Consider the following 23,328-nt stretch of genomic DNA (forward strand, 5'->3'; position numbering starts at 1 on the left):
TTTTTATATTAAAAAGAAAAAAAAAAACAACCTCTAAAGTAGGTGAGAAAGGAATTCTTACTATGTGAGAATCAGTTTTACCCAAAGCCATAGACCTTGTGAATCAAAGGGTTTGACTTTAAAGCTAGGTCTCTGAACTAACAGTTCCCTGTACTTGGTGCTGCACAGTGTTGCTTCCATGCTACTTTAATTGATGGGATTACATAGTTACAGCATTCACTATGTATACTGGCCCAGAGATTATCGAAAGGAAATAATACTCATTAGGCAAGAGTACAACCTCATCTTTGGGGAAGGACAGCTGTAGAGCAGGATTCTCTCCCAGGTCTGTTGAGAAGGTTTGAGAAAAACTCAATTTGAATCAGGCTATCTTAGGTCAAGTCTTGCCATGGCATGCCCTCCCCCTCCTGCTCTCTGGCTCCCTTGTTAGGATTTGCCCTCCTTTATTTATTTTTTGTTGTTAGGCTTTTAGGAATTAAATAGTATTTCCTCTATCCCTAAATATATTTTGAGACCTCCTCACATTAACTTATGACCAACCAAAGAGATAGGAGCATCATCTATCTTGTGTGTTTCGACCGTTTATAATAAAGCAAGTGATACAGTAAATCTATTGTGTTAGCAAGAAGCAATAGCTATTCAAACCCAAAGGATTTATTTTTGTTTAGATTCCATTTTTAGTATGTATGTGGGAGGTATTAGCCTGTGAGTTAAGGACTTAATGGTATTTCAAATTCCTGGTCAACTTTTCTACTCCCATTTGTTAAATCTAAGTCTTCATATGAAGTCTTCTGTTCTGCATTGTAGGGAGACTGAGGTGGAAGCAGTGTATGTTTAGTGGCAGATTACTTCACTGCAGACATAGGTTAAGGTTCTTACCTTTTGGTTTCAAACACTGCCTGGCTAAGTACTAAGCATTTTCCATTGTTGATGATGATGATGATGATACCAACAACAACAACACGGAAGTAGGAACATTCCCTTTCATTTCAGTTGGCATTTGATGTCTTTTGAGTTCTTTTCAGCCTCATTTAGCTCTTCTTATTTTTCCATCTCAGCAAATCTATTTTGACTTCTTTTAAAACAGGTAAGTCAACAAGGCAAGGGCTGGCGCACACTGGTTCACGGAAGCACCTGTGCCTTGGGATTTGAGGACATTGCTTCACAGTATTTACTTGTTAAACTATGACAGCTAGTGGTGAGGAGTTTTAGAATGTGTCACAGCTGTTAAGTACTGGATGTAGCTGTGATTGCTGTCACCCGTTCTGAGATACTGTCCTCTACTATAGGCATTAGGAATTTTTTCTCTTACCCTGCATTTTTCTGGCCTTCTATAAAATTTTGTGAAATGGTGTTTTTGTGAAGTTTTGTGGAAATCTCTGCCTCTTTCATGTTAACAGATACACATGTTTAAGAGATTTGACGCTCTGGCGGTATTGTATTGAACAAATAAGATTTGAATAGGAATTGTTTTTCGTATTTATGTAATGGCAGTGTATTGCTTGGCACGTGAGAGGTGCTCTGTAAATATTATTTGTCGTGAATTCTCGAACCCAAAAGTTAATTAAATGAAGTTCAATTAATGCATTTTTATGAAGCCATATACAATGCTAGGTGAGGAAACTAAAAATATTGGTAAGGCAGTGACTGGGCCAGTGAATCCCTCTGCTAGCCGGAAGGTAATTTCACAGATATAAGCTATTTTACTATGGCAGACATTAATGGTAGCAGTAGAAATACCAAAGTAGTGAAATTGAAGGAGGGAGCAGTTTAGTTATTCCTGGCAGGGATGGGGAGGGTATCAAAAGGAGGCTCGTTGTCCAGGCATCAGATCTGACCTAGCCCTTGAAGATGAAGAGGATGAAAAGGACATTTTTTTGTTTGTTTGTTCTGCTTCTCTCAGAATGTATTTGAAAGATAAAATAGGTTTCCTGTCTGACATTAATATCAATGATACTTTGGAATGTTTGCTTCTCTTATAACCAGGGTTGTTTTTCCCTGGGTCCCATGCTCACTGTGTTTTCATGCCTTGTTTTGCAAGAATTACCTGAGGTTCCATCGATTGAGGAGGAAGTGGAAGAAACAGAGTCTTGGGCGAAGCCTTTGGTCCACCTTTGGCAGACAAAGTCCCCAAACTTTGTGGCTGAACAGGAGTATAATGAAGCCATGGCCAGAATGGAGCCACACTGTGCCATCTGTGCTCTCCTCATGCCCTACTACAAGGTAATAAGGGTGGAGAGGTCACTGTCAAGGTTTCTTTTCACTGCTGCACTTTCTATATGACTGTAAAAACACAGGTGAATCACGGTAAGGTAAGTATGCACATGAAAAGGGAGACATCAACATGTAGCTACGTGGCTTTTATAGAATAGCAAACAGAATTTCTGACTGCTACTTGAAAGACATTTCTCTGGTAGCGCTTTATCATTTTAAAATAAATGATTGGTTTATTTGTCAGTCTTGGTTCATTTCAGTCAAGGGGCAGTTTCAACCTTTTTCATCAAGAAACACAGAACTTAAAGCTTAACAATAGTAGAACTTTTACAAAGAGAGAACTTAGACTTAGTCTCTGTTTTGTGTTTGAAAATATCACTCTCAGTAATATGTCAGCTCTGGGCCCACATTTAAAATGTCTCTCTTTATCTTCCCACGTGGAACATGCATAAGATACAGCAGGACTCAATGCAAACTGGATTGTTCAGTTCACTTTCGTCAGCTAGCTGTGCATAGTACTGTTTTCAATGTTACTCCATATGTCCTAATGATGACATTTTAGCTCACTGAGGGCCACATTCTCTAACACTAACCTACGCAAAGTGATCTTTAGGAATCTGGTAAGGGTGGAACTTCGTGCCCTATTTTAAGATACAATATGTTGTGAAATGTATTGATGTGAGCATTGCGTTGTGAGTTATATTCTCAATAATGGATTCAGAAGTATTTTAAGATTGCTTCTCTTTTAGAGTTCATGTAAAGTAAATCCTTTTTTGTTCAGACATCTCACGGCATGAAATTGTGTGATTTGCCGTATTTTCAGATCTTTGAAAATAGAGGAAGTAAACAACTCACTGGTGTTTGATGTGGCCCTTGTGAGTGACAAACTATTTTCTGTTTCGTCATTGAATGTTTGTGTTTTCTTGGAAAAACTTAACTTTTTATTGACTCTTATTTCTGTATCATAATCTGCCTATGTATTTCCCCAATAATTAAAAAATCTCACTAAAATTACAAGATATAGGGAAACTTATTAATATAAGATCTCTGGAGATAAGATAGTTCATTAATTAGAGTTTCAATTAAGCACTAAATGTTTTTCGTATATTTTGGTGAGAGATGACAATTTTGTTTTGCACATTATATTTTCTTATTTAGTGACATTTGCCAGATCTTTCTGTCTTAATGTTTTAAAACTTTGTGGTGAGGCAAAACCTTAAAAAATTCTCTAAAAACTTGTTGCACGGATTAAAAAACTGAGGTCCCCTTCAAGTGTGACCACGTAAAATTTTTCAGTAAATGAAACCAAGTCTGCTAACTTAGTGCAAATAAAGAAACAAAAATTCCTCAGAAAAATTGATGCTTTCCCTGAGCTACTTCTGTAAGAATATAGTTTTAGCAGGTTATCACCTTTTCATATCAGCAGATGTACAGAATGTCCTGCTGTTTCTACAGCTTAGCTTCTGGATCGGAGCCTGAAGAGGAACATTGATAAAAAACTACTAGTTCTCTCAAGGAGAACAACAGGAGGAACAGAAGCTGGAAGTTAGTGCATGGAGCAGCTGTTAGTGGATTTGAGTGACCAGAACAAAGGATGAACTTTTTGCATGTTTTTCACTCATATGGCAATATTATGTTTTTCAGCCAGATAGCAGCAATGAAGAAAACGATTCTAGATGGGAGACAAAGTTAGACGAAGTGGTTACTCCAGGAGGAAAGACTAAGCCCCTCATTCCAGAGATGTGTTTTATTTATAGTGAAGAAAATATAGAATATTCTCCACCTAACGCCTTTCTGGAAGAGGATGGAACAAGTCTTCTGATTTCCTGTGCAAAATGCCGTGTACGGGTTCATGCAAGTAAATGAATCTCTCATTCATCAGTCACTGGCTTTTCAGGGCTTCGCATAGTCTTTGTTTCTCACCCCTTTGTCCCCTGCCGAAGCTATTGCATTGAACTATTGGCATTCTTAATGGTTAGATCATTCTTTCTCACATTTCTTCTGATAAAAGTGTGAGTAAGTATAATAATCCCTTTTTCTACAGTTATGTGCAGTATCAGTGAGAGCAGCTTTGTTTCGTTTGTTTATTGTCCAGCTGTGGGGTCATTGTGGGGCTCCTTTTGCATACTTGAATTTTACTCATTAGTTTGTAAAAACTTAATTTTAACCTCTGATGTTGATTCATGATTATTTTTCTTTGTACTTTTTAAAGAGACATGAATATTTCTTTGGTGATTTGGGGAATTATTGTTAAATTTAATTATAGAGTTTAATTTTTATTTTTGGGGAGGGTAAGGAGATCTCTGTTGCCTTCCAGGGGAGAACAGTCATTACAGTTGTTTTCCCCCCAGGACTGAGATGGTTAGTCTCCATACCTGTCACAATTTGGTATTTTCACGTCATGGGATAAATGGCAAATACATTTTTTTTATTTGCCTGCCATGTAAATCCTCTAAAATGTGAAAAGGGATCTATTTTTTACTGCAAGTCTGTTTTAAAGCATTTTAATATTCCAGATCTTACCAAATCATATGTCATGTTAACATACTTTATGTATGGTCTCTGTCAGTGTAGCATGAATGGTTATAATGTAGGCATTACCTTCTGTATTTACCCCAGAGAAACACCAGTCTTACATTAGGGTTGAAATAGCCTTGCTGTTCATCATTTATTGATTGATTAGATGCTGTCATCTTCCCCAAGAGATTTGAACATAATGTATTTGAAATATAGCAACCGTCTTGTACTCGTATCAATCTGTAACACACCCGCACGTATATATACACACTCACCCTACATTATTGTAAGTATATAACCTGCCAATGCATCATTTCACGAAAAGACTAGGATTTAATTTTGATTTCCGAATTTAGCCATAGTATTTCATAAACATGTGCTTGAACTGGACATTCTATAGTCTTGGCTAACTATGATAGGCTTTTACTTGGTAAATACATTTCTGTTATTTTTCTATTTCATTTAAATGTTATAGAAATTTGATATTAAAAATTACTTCTTTAAATCTTTCAAAGCCCTTTGAAAGGCAGTCAGAGTAACACATGTTGGTTGATACTGTATAATTGCTGCTTGTATTTGCATCATCAGCTATCTCCTTACACAGTTATTTTGAGTCAGGCATGTATTGAACAGACGGATAGACCTGAAGATACCCCTTCGTCACTAACCATGATTTGTGCATCCTCTGTCCCTATCACTGAAATTAAAGCTAATAAAACATAATTTTTGAAATGTCATTTTAAATTTTGTTAATTTGCAAAATATGTAAAAGTTTATTGTATTATTTTAAACTTCCCCAAATTCTCCTTCATGAATCGCAATTTATTTTGAAATATGTTTTGTATGAGTAAAGGACTAGATCCAACAAACTATAAATTTAATTATTGCCCATTCTAGAATTATCTGATAACTATTATTAGCATTAGTAATGATTAAGACCCATACTCTCATGTTTCCTGGGACTGATATCCTTTTATAAGGCATGAGAACCAAAAGTATCTTTGAGATAGCCTTGCTTATGTTTTGTTCTAAGCAGTGAGAATCAAAAATGGTATTATGGTGGGCAGTTGTTCTGATTTTATTTATTCAGTGCTAAGATGTATAATACTACCAAAATGCAAAAGACCTAATTCGTGGATCCATAATATTATTTTACAGGTTGCTATGGTATCCCTTCTCATGAGATCTGTGACGGATGGCTATGTGCCCGTTGCAAAAGAAATGCATGGACAGCAGTAAGTGGCCTATTTTACTATCCTTTAACCCCTCTTCCCACTCTCTCCACTGTGAACACATTTAAATCTAGCAGTAACGTTGTACACATGCTTTTGTGTGTACTTCTACACTTAACTATATTTTTAGTCTTCTCTTTTCAAACCATCCTATCTGGTGGCTCTATTCATCATAGAAATATTAGATAAATTTCAAGGTATCAGTCTACTCGGGTACCTACAGAGACTGCCAGTTTATCAGAGCAAGCCTAAAATATTCCTGTTTTCCTGCCCAGGTCTATTTTATAGTTCTTTTTTTTTTTTTTTTTTTTTAAGATTTATTTATTTATTTGACAGAGAGATTGGCAGCCAGAGAGAGAGAGAACACAAGCAGGGAGAGTAGGAGAGGAGGAAGCAGGCTACCAGCAGAGGTGCCTGATGCAGGGCTCGATCCCATAACGCCAGGATCACGCCCTGAGCCGAAGGCAGACGCTTAACGACTGAGCCACCCAGGCACCCCTATTTTATAGTTTTTGAAAATAAATACTGTAGGTAACACTCAAGGTGAGGACCCTCTCTGACCCCTGAGGAAACCATGCTCGTATATAACTTTTCCACTGGTATGAGGTCTTCCCCACTTAATTCATTCATACATTCATACTTCAACAAACTTTGGGGTCTGCTCTGCCAGGCATTACTGTGAACTTGAGACAGAATCTTTCAACAACAAATGATACCCCACTTAGGGTACACAGATTCATCCTCATCTAAATTGTTTTTCCTGATGAACCCTGTTGAAACTTTAGCTTACATCCGAGCATTAAGTTCTGTTCCACTAACCCACCATGTCACCTATTTTTCCGTTTAATTGTGTGCTACCTTGATATTTGTTAAAATTTTTCTTTCAAGAAGCATCAGAGCATTTTTGAAAGTTAGGACCTGTTAGATCCTAACATTGTATCCCTCACTCTTAATCTCAGAGCAGATGATTGCAATTGTAATAGTAGCATTTCCTTTATTTCTCAATGATCTCTAATGACAATGAATTAAATTTCTTTGCAACCAGAGTTAAAATCCTGAAGAACAATATAAGGAAAATGCCTTGTATGATAAAAATTTATGTCATGATATGTATGTTTAGCTCTCAGTGTTGAAAGAAACATATGGTGACTATAAATTAAAGATGTCTGAGGATGTCTTTCTGAATGATTTTATTGCTGGCATTCACTTTAGGTAGTGAGGGAAAAATGAAGGAAAGTATGGACATTCTTTATAGCCCAAATAATCTAATCTGTTTGGTGTCATTAGTGGGCCCAGAAAACATTTTTGTATTTCCTTTGATGTGATCATTATATCAACAAAAATTATGTAAATACAGAGTATATGTAAATACAGAGTATCTTAAAATCACCCAGGAAGTCCTGCTGTAATAAGTATATTCAATTCTTGTTTACCATGCAGATCTTATATTGTATAAGCCATATTAAAGCTTTGTGGAATCAGTCTGGCCAGCGATGTCCTCTCATTCACCCTGAAGTGTAGGTTTAGAGATTAGAAATATTCTAATCCAGTTCACCAAGGCTTGAAGAATTCTTTGTTCCATCCACAGTTACTGCTTGACTCCTGTGCTCACACACTGAGCAGTCCCGTTACCCAAGGTACCATTGCCCTTTGCATGGCAAAGCCAGGGCCAGGCCGAGGCTACCCACCCTGATTCTAAGGCTGCTTGTGATAGTTTATGCTGTTTTCCCTTAGCGTGTCTTAAGAAGGAAATACTAGATTAGTAACTCTTTAGAACTGATTTAAAGCTCCTATTAATCTTAATCCCTCACACCCTCAGAAGATACAATATGTCTTTTGTATTTTATTATTGATACCATGTAAATTTCTCTCAATTTGCAATAGAAATGGAAACTCTTTTTTTTAATTTATTTTTTTTAATTTTTATTTTTTTTATTATGATGTTAGTGACCATACAGTACATCCTTAGTTTTTGATGTAGTGTTCCATGATTCCTTGTTTGCGTGTAACACCCAGTGCTCCATGCAATACGTGCCCTCCTTACTACCCATCACCAGGCTAGCCCATCCCCCCACCGCCCTTCCCTCTGAAACCCTCGGATTGTTTCCCAGAGTCCATAGTCTCTCATGGTTCAAGAAATGGAAACTCCTGAATACAATTTTACAATGATTTTTTTTTAGACCCACATAATATCTTGTTTCTAAGTGGAAATGATCCGAATTCATGGTGCACCAGTTGTTTTTTCAATTTATCCATTTGAGTGAACTTTGTCTATGAAGCTCGATTCCTATTTTTTTCTCCTGAGAAATCAGTGAATTGCAGTTTAAGCATTGCAGGGAAGTAAGTGATAATGTCAGTATTTTGGCTTTAATTCCCTTATTTAGCGTGGCTGTGAGTGTTACAATATTAATTTTTAGTAGACGAGTATGATTCTTTGAATTTTGTGACTGGAATGATTGCATTTTAAAAGTGTCCTTAGACTTGACTTCTTCAGGAATCAATCTCACATTGTCAGTTTTAGGTTCCAGAAAAGCCTTGGAACTCCTTTTAATGGAGGCTCCGAAGGAGCTAATGGAAATCTAACAGTGCAAGAGAGGTCAGATGACATTTGATTGCTGGTTTGTACGTCACTAACTCTAATTCTTAATTATTTCCTGGGATTTTCTTTTTAAACGTACTTTGTAAATATAAGAGTTATTATTCATCATGAATACAAAATATTCCAATAACATATTTTGCTTGGGATATATATTTATACACAGATGTTATTGTTCTAGCTAATTCTGTTTCCTTTTATGATGACTACTTTGTACACCTGGAGGGTAAGAAGAGGATAGCCTGAAATACCTTATGTTTATCTTTATAAGATACATGTGAGAATTGAGTGTGGTGGTTCTTTTTTTTTAAAGATTCATTTTAAAGAGTACCCATTGATGGATGAATGGGTAAAGAAAATGAGATGTATATATATATATATAGATACACATGGGAATTTCACATTCAGCTATAAAAAAGAAGGAAATCCTGCCATTTGCAGCAACATACACTAAGAACTATATCAAGTGAAATAAGTCAGACAGAAAAAGACAAATACTGTATACTCTTTTATATGTGGAATTCTGAAAGAACACACTGAACGCATAGGAACAGAAAGTTAATTGGTGATCGGGGTGGGCGTCATGGGGGAAGTAGGTAAAGGTGCTTAAGGGTACAGACTTCCATTTTTAAAATGAATACATTTTGGGAATCTAATATACAGCATAGTAACAACTATAGTTAGAAATACTCTATTGTATAGTACTGTACTTGAAAGTTGCTAAGATCTTTGAAGTTCTCGCCACAAAAAATAAATAAGTAAAAGAAACTATGTGAGGTGATGGATGCGTTACCTATTCTTCTTTTGGTAATCATTTCTCAATATATATATACATAAATCAAATCATCACGTTATACGCTTTATGTTATACATTTTAAACTTACCATGTGATATGACAATTATATTTCAGTAAGGCTAGGCAGGGAAAGGAGAGTATAATAATAACTGTATCATGGAGGTAAGCATCAATAATTTAAATTTTGGAAGCAAAGGCATGGTAGGGATTATTTCATCTAACGTTAGGAGGTAGTTGGTTTTGTCACTGTCAACTTGGGCAATGTAACTGAGGATGTATGCAAGGCTGGAATCAATGTTCACCGACCAGCTGTCTTTTTATTTACCGTTTCTAACAAGGGTCATCACTCTGGCCCCCGCTGTTGTGATAGTTTTTAAGTAACCAGAGGCCAGAACTTTGTCTCATTTACCTCTGTAGCGCCCCAAACACCTGGTGCAGTGTTGGATCATTTCTGATGGGGTGAAACATAAAGTAAGAAGGTTGTGATCTGAGAGATGTGGGCCAGACCTTTATTTGTGGCCTTTCGTGCTCTCACTGTTTCCAGATTCTTGCTGCAGTGCTCACTGTGTTTCATTTTGCTACTGTTTCTTTACTTTATCCATTTGTGTCAGTTAAAGCAAGAAAGAAGAAACCTTATTGCTGCTTCAACTGAATGTGCTGGGAAAGAGATTAGTTACAAATTTTGGATTGTACCCTAATTTAGATTCTAGGATCCTGGCTCTATAGCCAAATTCAAATGAAATGAAATAAAGAACCCCCCAAATACCTGTCTACCCTGAGATTCAGGTTGTACGTCCCATCGTTCCAACTAAATATGATTGCTTTGTGCCTATTTTCCCATTTCAGTACTGCTCAGGTAAATAGATATAACTAACTGAAAGCTATGTTGGAGTTTATGGCTTATAACCCAACTATATTGGATTATTTTATTTTCATTTGTTTGTTTTTGACCTTTTTGTGACTATTTATAAAATGGATTTTGGAGCAGTTTTTACTCTGTTACAGTATGACTTAAGAGCACATGCCAAACATTACCAAGTTCCATTTTAAGGTGTAGACTATCAATACTATGATTCTAGCGTGAGTTTCTTGTTATTTTGATTTTTAATGTGAGTGTAATCACTTTTTAATCTAAATTGCTGTAGTTTTCTCTAATCTACTTATTGATTTCTACTGTATAATGACTATAAGTTACTACTAATTAAAAATGCTTGTGTTCTCACTGTAAAAATACAGAATTTGTATTGCTTTCTTTAGGTTTTTTCCCACCATTTTCTTTTTTATCCCTACACTGGAAAATTTTTTTTCTCAGTCTGGGTATTTCTGTGAAATACCTGAATACTCCTTTAGGGATACACTTTTCTCTTAAAATTTAAGGATAATGTAGCTGTCTGGTGATTTTTTCTGTCTAGGTAATTTGGATATTTCTTCAGGGACCTTTCAGGGAATAGGGGCTGTGAAGTTTTGTTTTAGTGCCAAAAGTGGTGGTGAAAACTGCATGTAAGGATTGGTAACTTATGATGGAAAGTCACATCATACTCAGATTTATGACTTTGACAAATCATGAGTTGCCAGTCTTCTGTCCTTGGCAGCATTAAACCTGTGCTGTAGTTTTCAATTGTCAGTGTGAAAAATTTCAAATAAAGTGTGTATCATTTGTGCTATGTCTGATACTAGGGGGCTTTTTTATTACCTTAAATAATTCTTAGGCTGGTAGGGTAAACACAGTAGCTGACATACTTATTATAATCTAAACAAAATCTAAATTAAGGAAAGATTTAAAAGCAATGTAATGAGAGGGTTCTATTAGAGATTATATTTAAGGTCTCTTCTGATTCTAAAATCCCTTGATTCTGTGTTGCTTTGTATTTCCATTTTGCTTTAATTAGCTTTCCTTAAGAATTGGGGACCTTCGGGCATAATGAATTTATTATGTACTTCTTAACCTAGTCAGAGGTGTTGAGTAACAGAAAAGTATAGGAATGGAAGTGGCACTGGTAATCATTGGCCAGATCAGTGTAGTTTTTATGAGCTAAAGGAAATTTTTTTTTTTTTTTTTTTAAAGATTTTATTTATTTATTTGACAGAGAGAGAGACAGCCAGCGAGAGAGGGAACACAAGCAGGGGGAGTGGGAGAAGAAGAAGCAGGCTCATAGCGGAGGAGCCTGATGTGGGACTCGATCCCGGAACGCCGGGATCACGCCCTGAGCCGAAGGCAGGCGCTTAACCGCTGTGCCACCCAGGCGCCCTAAAGGAAATAAATTTTAACAAACAAGTGACTTCAAGGCCTTTACTATAACTTTATCTATTTGCTGTTTGGGAATGCATGAACAATATTCATTATCCTCTAAATTCTTTTTTATTTCAGTATATCCCATTACACTTAATTTAGGAGAATTTGTTTCAGTATTTTTATTTGAAAGTAATACAGTATTTAAAAAGCAGCTGTATAATATATTCTTGGGTGAATATTGCCATTGTATGAAAAAGCAGATTTTCTAATGAAAAATGGAAAAAACACTTTATAGGTTGGAATTTTCATTCTGTATAATGAAATGCACAAACTAGTTAATTTCACACATTTATTATCTATTGAATAGATTATATTGTGCTATGTAGAATAATGAAGTTGTATATGTGTAACATAACATATCTATAATACAACATTCCTCCCCCCCCCAGAATGGCTTCAGGAAATCAAAACCTAAACATGAAATATGTTTTCACATTTATTCACTATTTATTTCACTTTTATTTTATTTATTTTATTTTTATTTTAATCACTTTATTTTTCTTATTTGTTTGTTTTTAAAAATAGGGTAAGACATAGATATGAGCAGTTATACCTTGGTGATTATTTGGAATTTGCATTTCCTTTCCTCTTATAAAGAATGGAATATGCAATTGCAATGATTAAAAATAAACATTTTGGTGTTTATTTTTTTACTGCTTGACTGTAAGTAAGTGATATCTATAGATTGGGTAGTGATTGCCATTCCTGCCCTCTGAGGCTGAGTATAGCTATTTTATTTGACTTCTGAAAGAAAGTCATAGTCTGCATAAGTCATAGTCACAAAGTTAAATTCTGGAAATTCATGAAGTGGTCTTTACAAAACTCACTCCCATGGTGTTGCTAAAGGTTATAGACTGAAGAATCTAAGTCATTTGTTGGTATGCATTTATCTGAACTCCTGATCTTTGGGAGTGTTTCTTAGTCTGTCAGCTTTTAGGTCTCAGGTAAAAATGATTAACCTCTTGGAAGTAGTAGTTTGTTAGATCTTTGGGAACAATGAAGTGTCAACCTGTGTAACTTGCTGTTTACTCTGCCTGATGACTGGTGGGTGGGGGAAGGTGGTTTATTAGGTAGTCTTTGGTTCCCCACTTTGCGTTGAGACTGGGTCCTATAGATGGAGGTGCATCTGTTACGAAGCAACCATAACTAAGGTCTGTTGAATCTCAAGGTAGTGCTTTCCCTCTCTATATAATAGGAGTTCTCTTAGGCTGGAGATTATTAAAGAAAATTTGTATGTTTAAGGTGTATGTTCCCTTTACCACATAACACAACCCTTATTCCCCCTCCTTAATTCCCCAGATAAAAATAATGGTACTGATAATAGATATTAGAAATTGCCAATCATTATGCTCTTTGACGTCTTTTATTTTAGAAAAGTAGTTTTATTTTTCAACTTTTGACCTACAAATTCAGAATAACTGTTGATTTAAATATAAACTAATATATGCAGCATACAGCTTAATACTGACAAGGACTAAAGAATTCTTCATCTCTGTCAGAAATCTCCTTTTATAGATAATGAACCAGGGTTTGAGAGAGTAAGTCTTTTACCGCCTGGATGGCCCCACAATATGGTAAGAGAGCCTGGATTCATGGCGGTACGCCGGCCTTCAGATTTCCAGGCCCAGACTCATTTATCTCAGTTTCTTGTTTTTAGAGTGGGGAGAAGGCTAAGCAACTGGCCAGTTTTTAAACAAGGTTTTTGAATGATTTTTGTTTGTTTCCTTTGAAGGTTAATCCAGCAGTAACTTCTAGAGTAATTGCACTAGAATTTGTTATCTACTTAATATAGGTTAATTAGCATTACTGGGTTGAGTAGAGCAGTTTCTTTACCCTTTCGTATTTACTCTAGTTTCTGCCCGGAGGACCTTCCAGAACTGGATAATCTCTTGAATCCAATTTCCCAACTGACAACAGCATTGACATTTTTCTTTTACGAAGAGCTCTAAAGTGGCTTTGTAGATCAGAGCCATTGATTTTTAGATCACATTGGCTTATGGCCTTGAGAGGTCATGGTGGCGCTGCTGCTCCCTGTGATGTGTTTTATGCTGTGTTTTTTTTTTTTTTTCCATGAGATACTATTAAGACCAGTCAGACCTGAAAGGCTGACTTTGATCCTCATATACAGTAAAACTAGTAGAAAAAGAAAGGCTCTATTCTTGTTAAAGGCAGGGCATTCACAAGTGGGTGGTGGCTGTTTGTAGTCAAGTGGTTGCTATGTAATTACGCCTCTCCATTGAGGTGTCCCTGTAACTACTAGCTAGGACCACACTCTCCCATTTGAGGGAATACATTTGGCTTCACAATTACCTCTTGCCTCCTGAAGAGGCAGATTATTCTAAACAGCTGCAGACTTAAACCTTGGCTCACAAAGGCCAGGGTGGTAGTAATGATTTTACTTTAACCAAACAGAACAGCACATTTGAGGATATCAGTTATCCTGACAACATAGCAATGATGTGGAGGCCTTCCTGTTAGGGAACTGCTTACAGGCTAAAAAGTCACAAATCATTTTTTCCTGTACTTTCTTCTTCCTTTCAATAAACCATTCTCCTCCCTCCCTCTACTTGGTAATGGAGAGAGAGAAAGAGAAGTCTACACAGCTTATTGTAAGTGGAACCATATTCATAAATAGCTTCTTGATTGAGAACAAATGCCTCATTAATCTTAAGTGCTTCAACCAGAGAGCACAAGTAAAGTCAGGAAGAATAATGACTGACATTATGGGGAGCATAACATACTGTACTACACACCAGGATGTGCATGCCTGGAGGTCACTGGGCTACGAGGCACATCTCCTTAGCAGTGAGGAAAGAGATCCCTAGGAAGAGTGGAGGGGGAAAAAAGTGCAGTGCAGGCATTTCTCATGAATAGCAAAAATTAGTCCAGTGGCAGGATGAAGAAGTCAAGTACTTTGCTATTTGTTACAGAAGGTCATGCTGGGAGGAAAGAATAAACCAGCTGGGTTTTTATTTGAAAGCCAAATGTTGTACAATTTTAACAAAGTAAGATATATGTTCAACTTGAAATACTTTGCTCAGGTTCCTGGAAATATGATGATGTAAATGCATTGAGTTTCATGTAAATGATCTCTGACCAGTCTTAAATTATAGAGATGCTTCTTACCACTGATCATGTGCTTGGCTTGCTATCAGATAGGTGCTCTGCAAACCTCAAATTAATTTTTATATTGGTGTAAGCAATTCTATTAGGAAGATAAATCCAGGGAAAAATTGAATTTGAAACAGAGTATGTATGACTTTATATTCTTATGTTATATTCCATTTATACAAGTGGTTGTATGATGACATTTAAATAGTTACATTGTAGTAAGTGCACCCACCCCCCAAGATGTCCATGTTCTAATCCCTGGAACCTATGAGTGTGGAATTAAGGTCGCTAATCAGCTGACCTTATGATATCTGGGTTTACCCAATGCAGACACAGGGGTCCTTAACTGTGGAAAAGGGTAACAGAAGAGAAGGTCAGAATGAGGTGAAGTGAGAAGATCTTGCTGTTGCAGGCTTTGCAGTTGGAGGAGGGCCATGAGCCAGGGCATGCGGGCCACCACTTAAAGCTGGAGAGGGCAAAGAAATACTTCTACCCAAGAGCCTCCAGAAATGAATGACTCTGCTGACACCTTGATTTTAGCCCAGTGAGACCCATTTTTGGGCTTCTGACCTACTGAACTGTATAAATTTGTGTTATTCTAAGTGATTCAGTTTGAGGTTATTTGTTATTGCAATAATAAAGAATTAATACAGTATTCAGTAGAAAGCGTTTTGAAAGGGTCTTTCATGTGTTTTCACTCTTAACTGCCATTCCACTAGGTATGTTGCATTTCCCGTGTCCTCGCCCAGTCTGAGGCATGAAGCATCTTTCTCAGACTGCTTTCTTCTGTCTCACTAGCTCACACTCTCTAGTTCCTGGAATCCAGCAATCCTTTACCCCACTAGGACTCCCAGTAATGCTCCAGCTTTGTAGTGTCTCCCTCCCTCTTGCCCTTACTTCTGTTTTTAGCTGGTACGTTTCCTTTTCGGCTCTCCTTCCACTTGCTTACTTTATTATTCTCCCAAGGTACAACTCAACCCTGGTAAATGCTATTATCTATCTGCTCTGCACCTGCACCCCTGTAGCTTTATATGGCTGTGGAGAACCACCCACTATGCAGCTTGCTTTTGCTTTCAGCTTGTAACTGTTGATGTGTCCTCAGCAATGCCAGTAATTCGTGCTGCATTCCCATCATGCATTCCCTCTACACTGTCCAGGTTGACTGTTTCATACTTCTGTCACCTGAAGCTTCCCTTCTTCTCCCCCACCCTTACTCTCACTTTGTGAATTTACTTTATATCTCACCGAGGAACAGGAAGCCATCAGTGGAGATCTGCAAGTTTACACCTGCATCATATCCACAATATCCCTGCACCTACCTATGGCCACCCCCTCTCTTATTATACACAGGATCATAGTTCCAATAATTCATCCCTTTCTTTCCCATACCAGCAGGTTTGCCTCTCTAGGTGATTCTGATTATCATCCAAACAAGCTGCTATTTCTTGATCCTTCTTCCTCACCAGCTCCACCCTATTTCTCCATGACTCTATGTATAGTAACACTCCTTAAAAGACTTGTCTTTGTTCGTTCATGTATTTATTCTCTCCAGTTCTTCTCCCCCACTTCTCCCCCCCCCCCACTTCTCTCTTAAACTTACTCTAGTCATAGGCTTTGCCCATGTTTTTGTAGACATTTCTGTTCCTCTGTCAGTTGACCACTATCTCTTGTTTGAAGCATTGTTTTCTCTTGGCTCCCAGGACCCTACATACTCCTGCTTTTCCTCTTTCTTTACTAGCCACTTCTGTTCACTCCCCAGAACTTAAACCTGGGCCTGTTCTCTCCACTAGCCCATTTGGTAATCTCATCCATGTCAAAGCTTTGATGCTTTTAAACAGCAACTAGTCATTGATGGCCCGTATGTATCAGTGTCTAGCTCAGCTTGTCCCCTAGGGGGCGAAGCACTATGGCCAACTTCCTGAGCAGTGTCTCCTTTCACATGCCTGATAGATAGCTCAAGTTCACCCTGTCCCAGACTGAATTCCAGATCTTCTCCTACAGGTGTCCTATTTCTAGGCCCTCTAGCTGCTGAAGCCAAAAACCCTAGGGTTAGATTTGGTGCTTTTCTTCTTCTCATACCCACATTTAACAGTAAATTCTATCTTGGCTACTTTTTAAATGAATCTGGAATTCTGTCCACTTCGTAATTGCCTCTGCTCATATTACCCAGACTAATCTACTCATTACCTCTTTCCTGGATTCTGGCAATAACCTACTGTCTCTTTTTGTTTCTACCTTTTTTAAAAAGTTTTTTATTTCAATTCCAGTATAGTTAAGATATAGTTTTCTATTTGTTTCAGGTGTATGATATAGTGATTCAACAATTCTACACATTACTCAGTGCTCATAATGATAAGTGCACTCCTTAATCCCCATCACCTAGTCACCCACCCCCCATCCACCTCCCCTTTGGTAACCATCAAGTTGTTCTCTATAGTTAAGAGTCTGTTTTTTTGGCTTGTCTCTCTTATTTATTCCTTTGTTCATTTGTTTTGTTTCTTAAATTCTACATATGAGTGAAATCATATGGTATTTATCTTTCTCCAACTGACTTATTTCGCTTAGCATTTTTTACTTCTGCTCTTGAACCTTTATCATCTGTTGTCAACACAGCCATTGGAATCATCCAGTTAAAATGTAGGTCAGATTATGTTCTTGCTGTGTTCAAACCTTACAGTGCCTTGCTGTCTCAGTCAGAATAAAGTTGTTGCCCTTTTTCATGGCCTATGAAACCTTATCAGTTATTCCTCCTCTTAAATTTCTGATCACCTTTCCTATTAGAAAAGGCCAGAATCTGCTGGCATCACCTTCCCTAGATTATTCTATGGCCCACTCCCATAGCACTTGACTTCCTCTACCATCTAAATAATCTACAGGTTTAGTTTATCTGCTGTCCCAGCAGAAGGTAACTTCATTGAGGGCTGGCTCTTTGTCACTCACTGCAGTTGCCCAGTGCCTGGAACATGAGGATTAATGAATATTTGTTGAGTGAATGTGTGTTTTCACTTACATTACAAAATCGATGTGGGCATTTAAATTGGAGAATTCACTTACTAGTATGAAATTCACTGGAGCCTGTGGAATTTCCATTCAAAAGAAGACTGCAGGAAACCTGTCATTCAGTTTCCTAATCACTCAGAATTCGTGCCAGTCCTGTCCTTCTGTGAGATCCTGTTCTCTCCTCAGCCCTGATAAATGAGCCACATCTCCAGAAATGGTTCTTCCATGTTGTGTTGATCAGCACTTTGTAAGCTAGCTTTCTGTTAATGTGATTAATTACTCTTTGTTTTCCCAGCTCAGACAGCCCTATTTTATGGTTTTGCCTTTCTGTTATGAACATGTCAGATAAATAAGGGTGTGGGGAGGTACTTCAATTTCATAATTTTTCTATAGCACTGAAAATTGGCTTTAGTGGCACTTACGGATATGTCAGCTGAAATGAGAGCTTCTTATGAGGCAGCTTGAGAATGTTGGTATTGGCATTTCTTTAACTGATGTTTTATAGAAGAGCCATTGGAACATGATTTCCCTCCAGCACAAATAATGAACAACTGCAATAGCTGTATTATAACAATGTCCTTCTCACCGTTGTTGTTAATGTTGTGTCAGCACTTTGATTATAAACACTCTTTTTCATGGTTTAATAACTAAGCCATAAAGAAATCATTCCACGTTCTAAATTGGTATACTTGCTCTTCATTGCAGTGGTGATTTTTTATGAAACCAGAATTTAAAAATACTGGGTAATGCTAGAAGGGAAGTTTGTGAATGGTATTAGGTGAGGGAAAGGGACCTAAGCAGGAAAGTTACAATGTTCAATATATGATTTAATTTATACTTTTTTCATTCAGCTTTTAGCTGCCCTGGGAGGGTGGGTAAGTACAACAGAATGGCTCCTTTAATGCTGTACTTGGGAGGCAGGAATAAGAGCTGTCTAACAGAATCATCGTGTTGTGACAGGCATTTTTGTATTTGTTTGTTTGTTTTAGGAGACATTGGTTCACTAGCAACATATCTAAATCTTTGTAATAGTGAGTCATTTTATGCTGGGTGTTATTGTTCTTGGAAAAGCCATGCTCATTAAACATGAGATAAAACAAGGCTGGCAATGAGCCCTGACTGTTGAATTTTATTTATTTATTTTGTTCTCTTTGGGTGTCTCCAGAGGTTAGATTAGAAAGGGGTTTGATACACTGAGAGACTCTAGAAGAAATCATAGTGCTCATTTAAAATTTTCTTTAAGTAAAGAAAATAGGCTAAACCTCCACGGTTACATTCATTTTAAATTACACATATTTAATAGAAAAAGGTTCAATTTCCTTGTCTGTCTGTGGGTTTTCTTTTTTTAATATAAGAGTACTAAACATTGTAAAGACAGTCCCCCATTCCGAACACTCTTGAATTCTCAACTCTCTTTTACAGAAAACTACTGATACTATTTAGTCAGTTATCCTTGCAGATCTTTCCTATACATGCACAAATGTAATGGCTCGCTGTTCCTGGGGGACCCAAATGGTGTCACAGTTTAACAGGCTGTAGTGTTTTCACTTAGTAATACAATGTGTAATGCTTCCTAACTCAGTATTTATGGATTTACTAGAGCTTTTTCATTGCTATTTTAAATTTCAATCTTGACTCTATTCTACTAAAAAATCCAGACATTACAAATAAAATCTAAGCAACAGGTAATTCTTGTTCCTCCCAGAGGTAACTGTTTTCTCTGTTATAAACAGAAATGAGATGATTGTACATTCTTCTTCGGTACAAATATAAATTATCTAAGATAGATTCTAAGAAATTGAATTGCTAAGTCATACTTCATGTGCATTTAAAATTTTGATTGATAATGCCAAATTCCTCTCCAGAGTCACCATAACATTTCATATACCCCAAGACCATATGTTTTTTTATTTAATAATCTGAAAGCTATATCTCATTATTTCATTTTTCACCCTTTATTCTTGAAGTTGCATATCTTTCATGCATTTATTGACAATGAAGAGTCTTTGAATCAATCTTTTGCCTATTTTTCAAAAGTGTGGGTTTAAAATGATACTTTCTGTATTAAGGAGGGCACGTATTGCATGGTGCACTGTGTGTTATATGCAAGTAATGAATCATGGAACTTTACATCAAAAACTAGGGATGTACTGAATGGTGACTAACATAATATAATAAAAAATTATTATAAAAAAATAAAATAAAATAATACTTTCTGGATAGCAGTCTTTGTTTTATATTGGAAATACTTTCTTGTCTTATGTTAATTTATGTAGTATTTTATCCTTCAGAATGTTAAAATGTTGATATAATAAAAATTTATTAGTCCTTCCAATATGCCTTTTATCTTTTAAGTGTTATATTAAGAAGTCATATTTATTCTAAATTCATTAATATATTTGCCTAAAATTTATTTTAATACTTTTATAGTTCTGTGTTGTTTTTGAGTTTAGATCTATAAATCAATTGCAATTTATTTTTATGATTCAGAGACACATTCTCTCTGGCTCTGTCATACACATTACAGTGTTCAGTTGAATACATTATTGAATAGTTTATGGTATTGATATTTGGTTATTTAGCTCTTTCTTCTTTAAAGATTTTATTTATTTGAGAGTGGGAGAGAGTGAGCAAGAGAGCACAAGCGGGGCGGTGGGGGGGGGGTGGCGGTGGCAGAGGCAGAGAGAGAAAGACGAAGGTTCCCCGCTGAGCAAGGAACCCCATGTGGGGCTTGATTCCAGGACCCTGGGATTGTGACCTGAGCCGAAGGCCAATGCTTAACCGACTAAGCCACCCAGGAACCCCTCTTTCTTTTTTTCTAATTCTCTCTTCAGTTAATAGTGATTTATTTAACATATTCTTTAAGTTTTCTATTTCCTTTTTTTTTTTGGTTGTAGAATTTTTATATTGTTCTTAAAAATCTCATTTATTATTTGTTTATACTCTATTACTTATATTTCTAATACCCACATTTAATTTTAAAACATATTAAAGGGCTTATTTTACATCTTGTACCTAAAATATTAATTGTGTATCTAATTTTACATTATGTTTCTTCTGCTCATGGAATCATATTTTCTTGCATGTTTTTTTGAGTTTTGATCGTGAGCTTATATTCCTTAGAACTTAATACTTGGGAATTTCTTGAGGTCTTTGTGATAGGTGGTGGACCCACCTTCCAGCAATATCATCCTACTTTATGGACAATGTAAGAACCTTATAACAGTATGATTTCATTAAACCTCTTTCATTTATGGTTTAACATTTACCATTACATACATTATACTCTACAGTATTGTAATTTTTGTTTGAAACAGTCAAGCCTTTTTAGGAAACTTACAGTCTCTTTGTCTCTTGCTCTCATTCTCTCTTTGTATGTATGTGTTTTGAAGATATAAAAAATTTGTTTTATATTTACCCATGTATTTATTCTTTTTTGGTGTTGTTCATTCTTTTGTGCTAATCCATGGTTCAGGCTGCTATCATTTTCCCTTACTCTTTTAGATTTTTTATCTCTATGAGATTGTTTTTATTTCATCTTCATTTTCAAAGGATATTTTTCTTGGAAATGAATTCCAAGTTGCCAGCCTTTTTCTTTCAGTATTTTGGTAGATATTCTTCCATTGCCACTTGTTTCTGGTTAGATATCAGATGAAATTCATACAGTTGTTTACTGAATGTGTTTTTCTTTCTCTGCTTTTAAGAGTTGGATCCTTAACCGACTGAGCTGCCCAGGCACCCTGGGTTGACAGTTTTGTTTTGCTTTGTTTTTCACTGCTTTTGGAAAGTTTTCTGTGATTTTCTCTTCCAATATTCGTTCTCATCCACTCTCTTTCCTCTCCTTTTCAGACTCCAATTATACAGAAATTGAACAAGTTTTTTTCCCTTAGATCTCCCTTCATTTTCATAACTGCTTTCATTCCTTCTATTTTCTATTCATGTCTTTAAAGTCATTGAAGTTTTACCCTCTCAATTCCAGTCTGCTTTGAAATATATTGAATTCAACATTATCAATGTCACATTTTTTTCATTTCTACCATTTACATTTGTTTTTTAAATAATTTCCATGACTTTGTTAAAATATTGCTATCTCTTTACATATGTTATCATTTTCATTAACTCCTTTAGCATTTTGAACATAGCAATTTTAAACTCTCCATCTGATCATCCCAGCATCTTTTTCATTTTGGTCTCTGATTTTATTGATTCTTAACTTTCTTAATCATAAATCATATTTTTAGGTTGTTTTTTTTTTAGTGTACCTTGTGCTTTTTTTTTTTTTTATTGTGTGCTGGATATTTTGTCTTGTAGCAAATGAAGTTAATCTTTTTTTTTTTTTAAAGATTTTATTTATTTATTCATTCGACAGAGATAGAGACAGCCAGCGAGAGAGGGAACACAAGCAGGGGGAGTGGGAGAGGAAGAAGCAGGCTCATAGCGGAAGAGCCTGATGTGGGGCTCGATCCCATAACGCCAGGATCACACCCTGAGTTGAAGGCAGACGCTTAACCGCTGTGCCACCCAGGCGCCCCGCAAATGAAGTTAATCTTATTTTCAGAAAGGGCATGACCCTTTGTCAGGTTTCTAGAGTAGGAGTGAGGTCAGTCTAATTTATAGTTGAGCAGGTTTGGGCTTTGTTGCAGCTTTAGTTTGACTCAATCCACTCTGGTTTCAGATGTTTTGAGGATAGGATCAGGATTTTTTCTTCAGCAGTGTCTGTTTTCTGAGCACTACGGAACCTCTAGCATCTGTCTGCTTTTCACAGCTGAGGTGGCAGCTTTTAGAACTATAGAAGATCTGTCCTTGCTTTAGAGTCTAGCTGCCTGGATTTGGGGTTCCCGGAGAGTTTTCTTTTCTCTCCAGGTCTACTTCTTTTTACACCTCAAGAGAATTATTGACAGATCTCTATTTTGTCTCTGCTAAACCACCACACCCGGATCCTTCACTGGCAATGTTATGTATAAGTTGTCTAGAACCACAATTAACTTTTCACATATCTAACCACTGTTCTTCTTATATTGTGTTTATGGAATGCTTTACATTTATTAACTCATTTAGGGAAGTAGTATTTCCCCTCTTTTTACAGGTAACATATCTGAAGCAAGGTCATGCCATTAGTAAATGGCAGAACTATGATTTTGAACCCTGACCATCTGTAGTTCATTGAATATCAGGATAAAGCCTGGTTCTCTAGTGTTACTGTTGTTCCTGTCAGTTAAATTGGACTCATGTAGCCTGAGGTTAGACTGCACAGACTAACTGAAACGTTGCTTTTGCCTAAAATGGTATCATTCTTTGAAAGAAGAAGTGGAGGTAAATTTAATGATCTCATACCAGTGAGAAGTTTTATTAGCTGGGTGAATGAAACAAACGGGAATACAAATTGTTATATAATACATGCTGCTTGTAACACATTTTTTTAATGATATGGGTTCTTTTGAGGGGATTAGTTAAAAAATGAATTTTTAGTCATTTATAGAAATGAGGAAACAGGGACTTGGTTATTCCTTTTATCATTATCTTCTTCATGGTATGGTTAAGTACACGTAGGTCTTCTCCCCTCCTGAAC

General features: G+C 36.5%; 1 protein-coding gene across 7 annotated transcripts in view; it reads left to right on the forward strand.

Annotated features, from left to right (window-relative positions):
• Positions 1 to 23,328, forward strand: part of KDM4C (lysine demethylase 4C) — a 430,083-nt gene that overhangs the window by 277,546 nt on the left and 129,209 nt on the right. For 5 of the 7 annotated variants that reach the window (XR_005835179.1, XR_005835180.1, XM_040631435.1 and 2 more), the window contains 3 exons: positions 2,042 to 2,223; positions 3,859 to 4,072; positions 5,890 to 5,966. Coding sequence is in view for 5 of the 7 variants with exons in the window: in XM_040631435.1 (XP_040487369.1) it covers positions 2,042 to 2,223; positions 3,859 to 4,072; positions 5,890 to 5,966 (473 nt within the window). In the remaining 2 variants the exon portion in view is untranslated. The remainder of the gene's footprint in view (positions 1 to 2,041; positions 2,224 to 3,858; positions 4,073 to 5,889; positions 5,967 to 23,328) is intronic. The other 2 variants (XM_040631438.1, XM_040631437.1) reach the window with 1 other exon arrangement.

The sequence above is a fragment of the Ursus maritimus genome, unplaced genomic scaffold (assembly GCF_017311325.1).
Source record: "Ursus maritimus isolate PB19 unplaced genomic scaffold, ASM1731132v1 scaffold_17, whole genome shotgun sequence".
Classification (NCBI taxonomy): domain Eukaryota; kingdom Metazoa; phylum Chordata; class Mammalia; order Carnivora; family Ursidae; genus Ursus; species Ursus maritimus.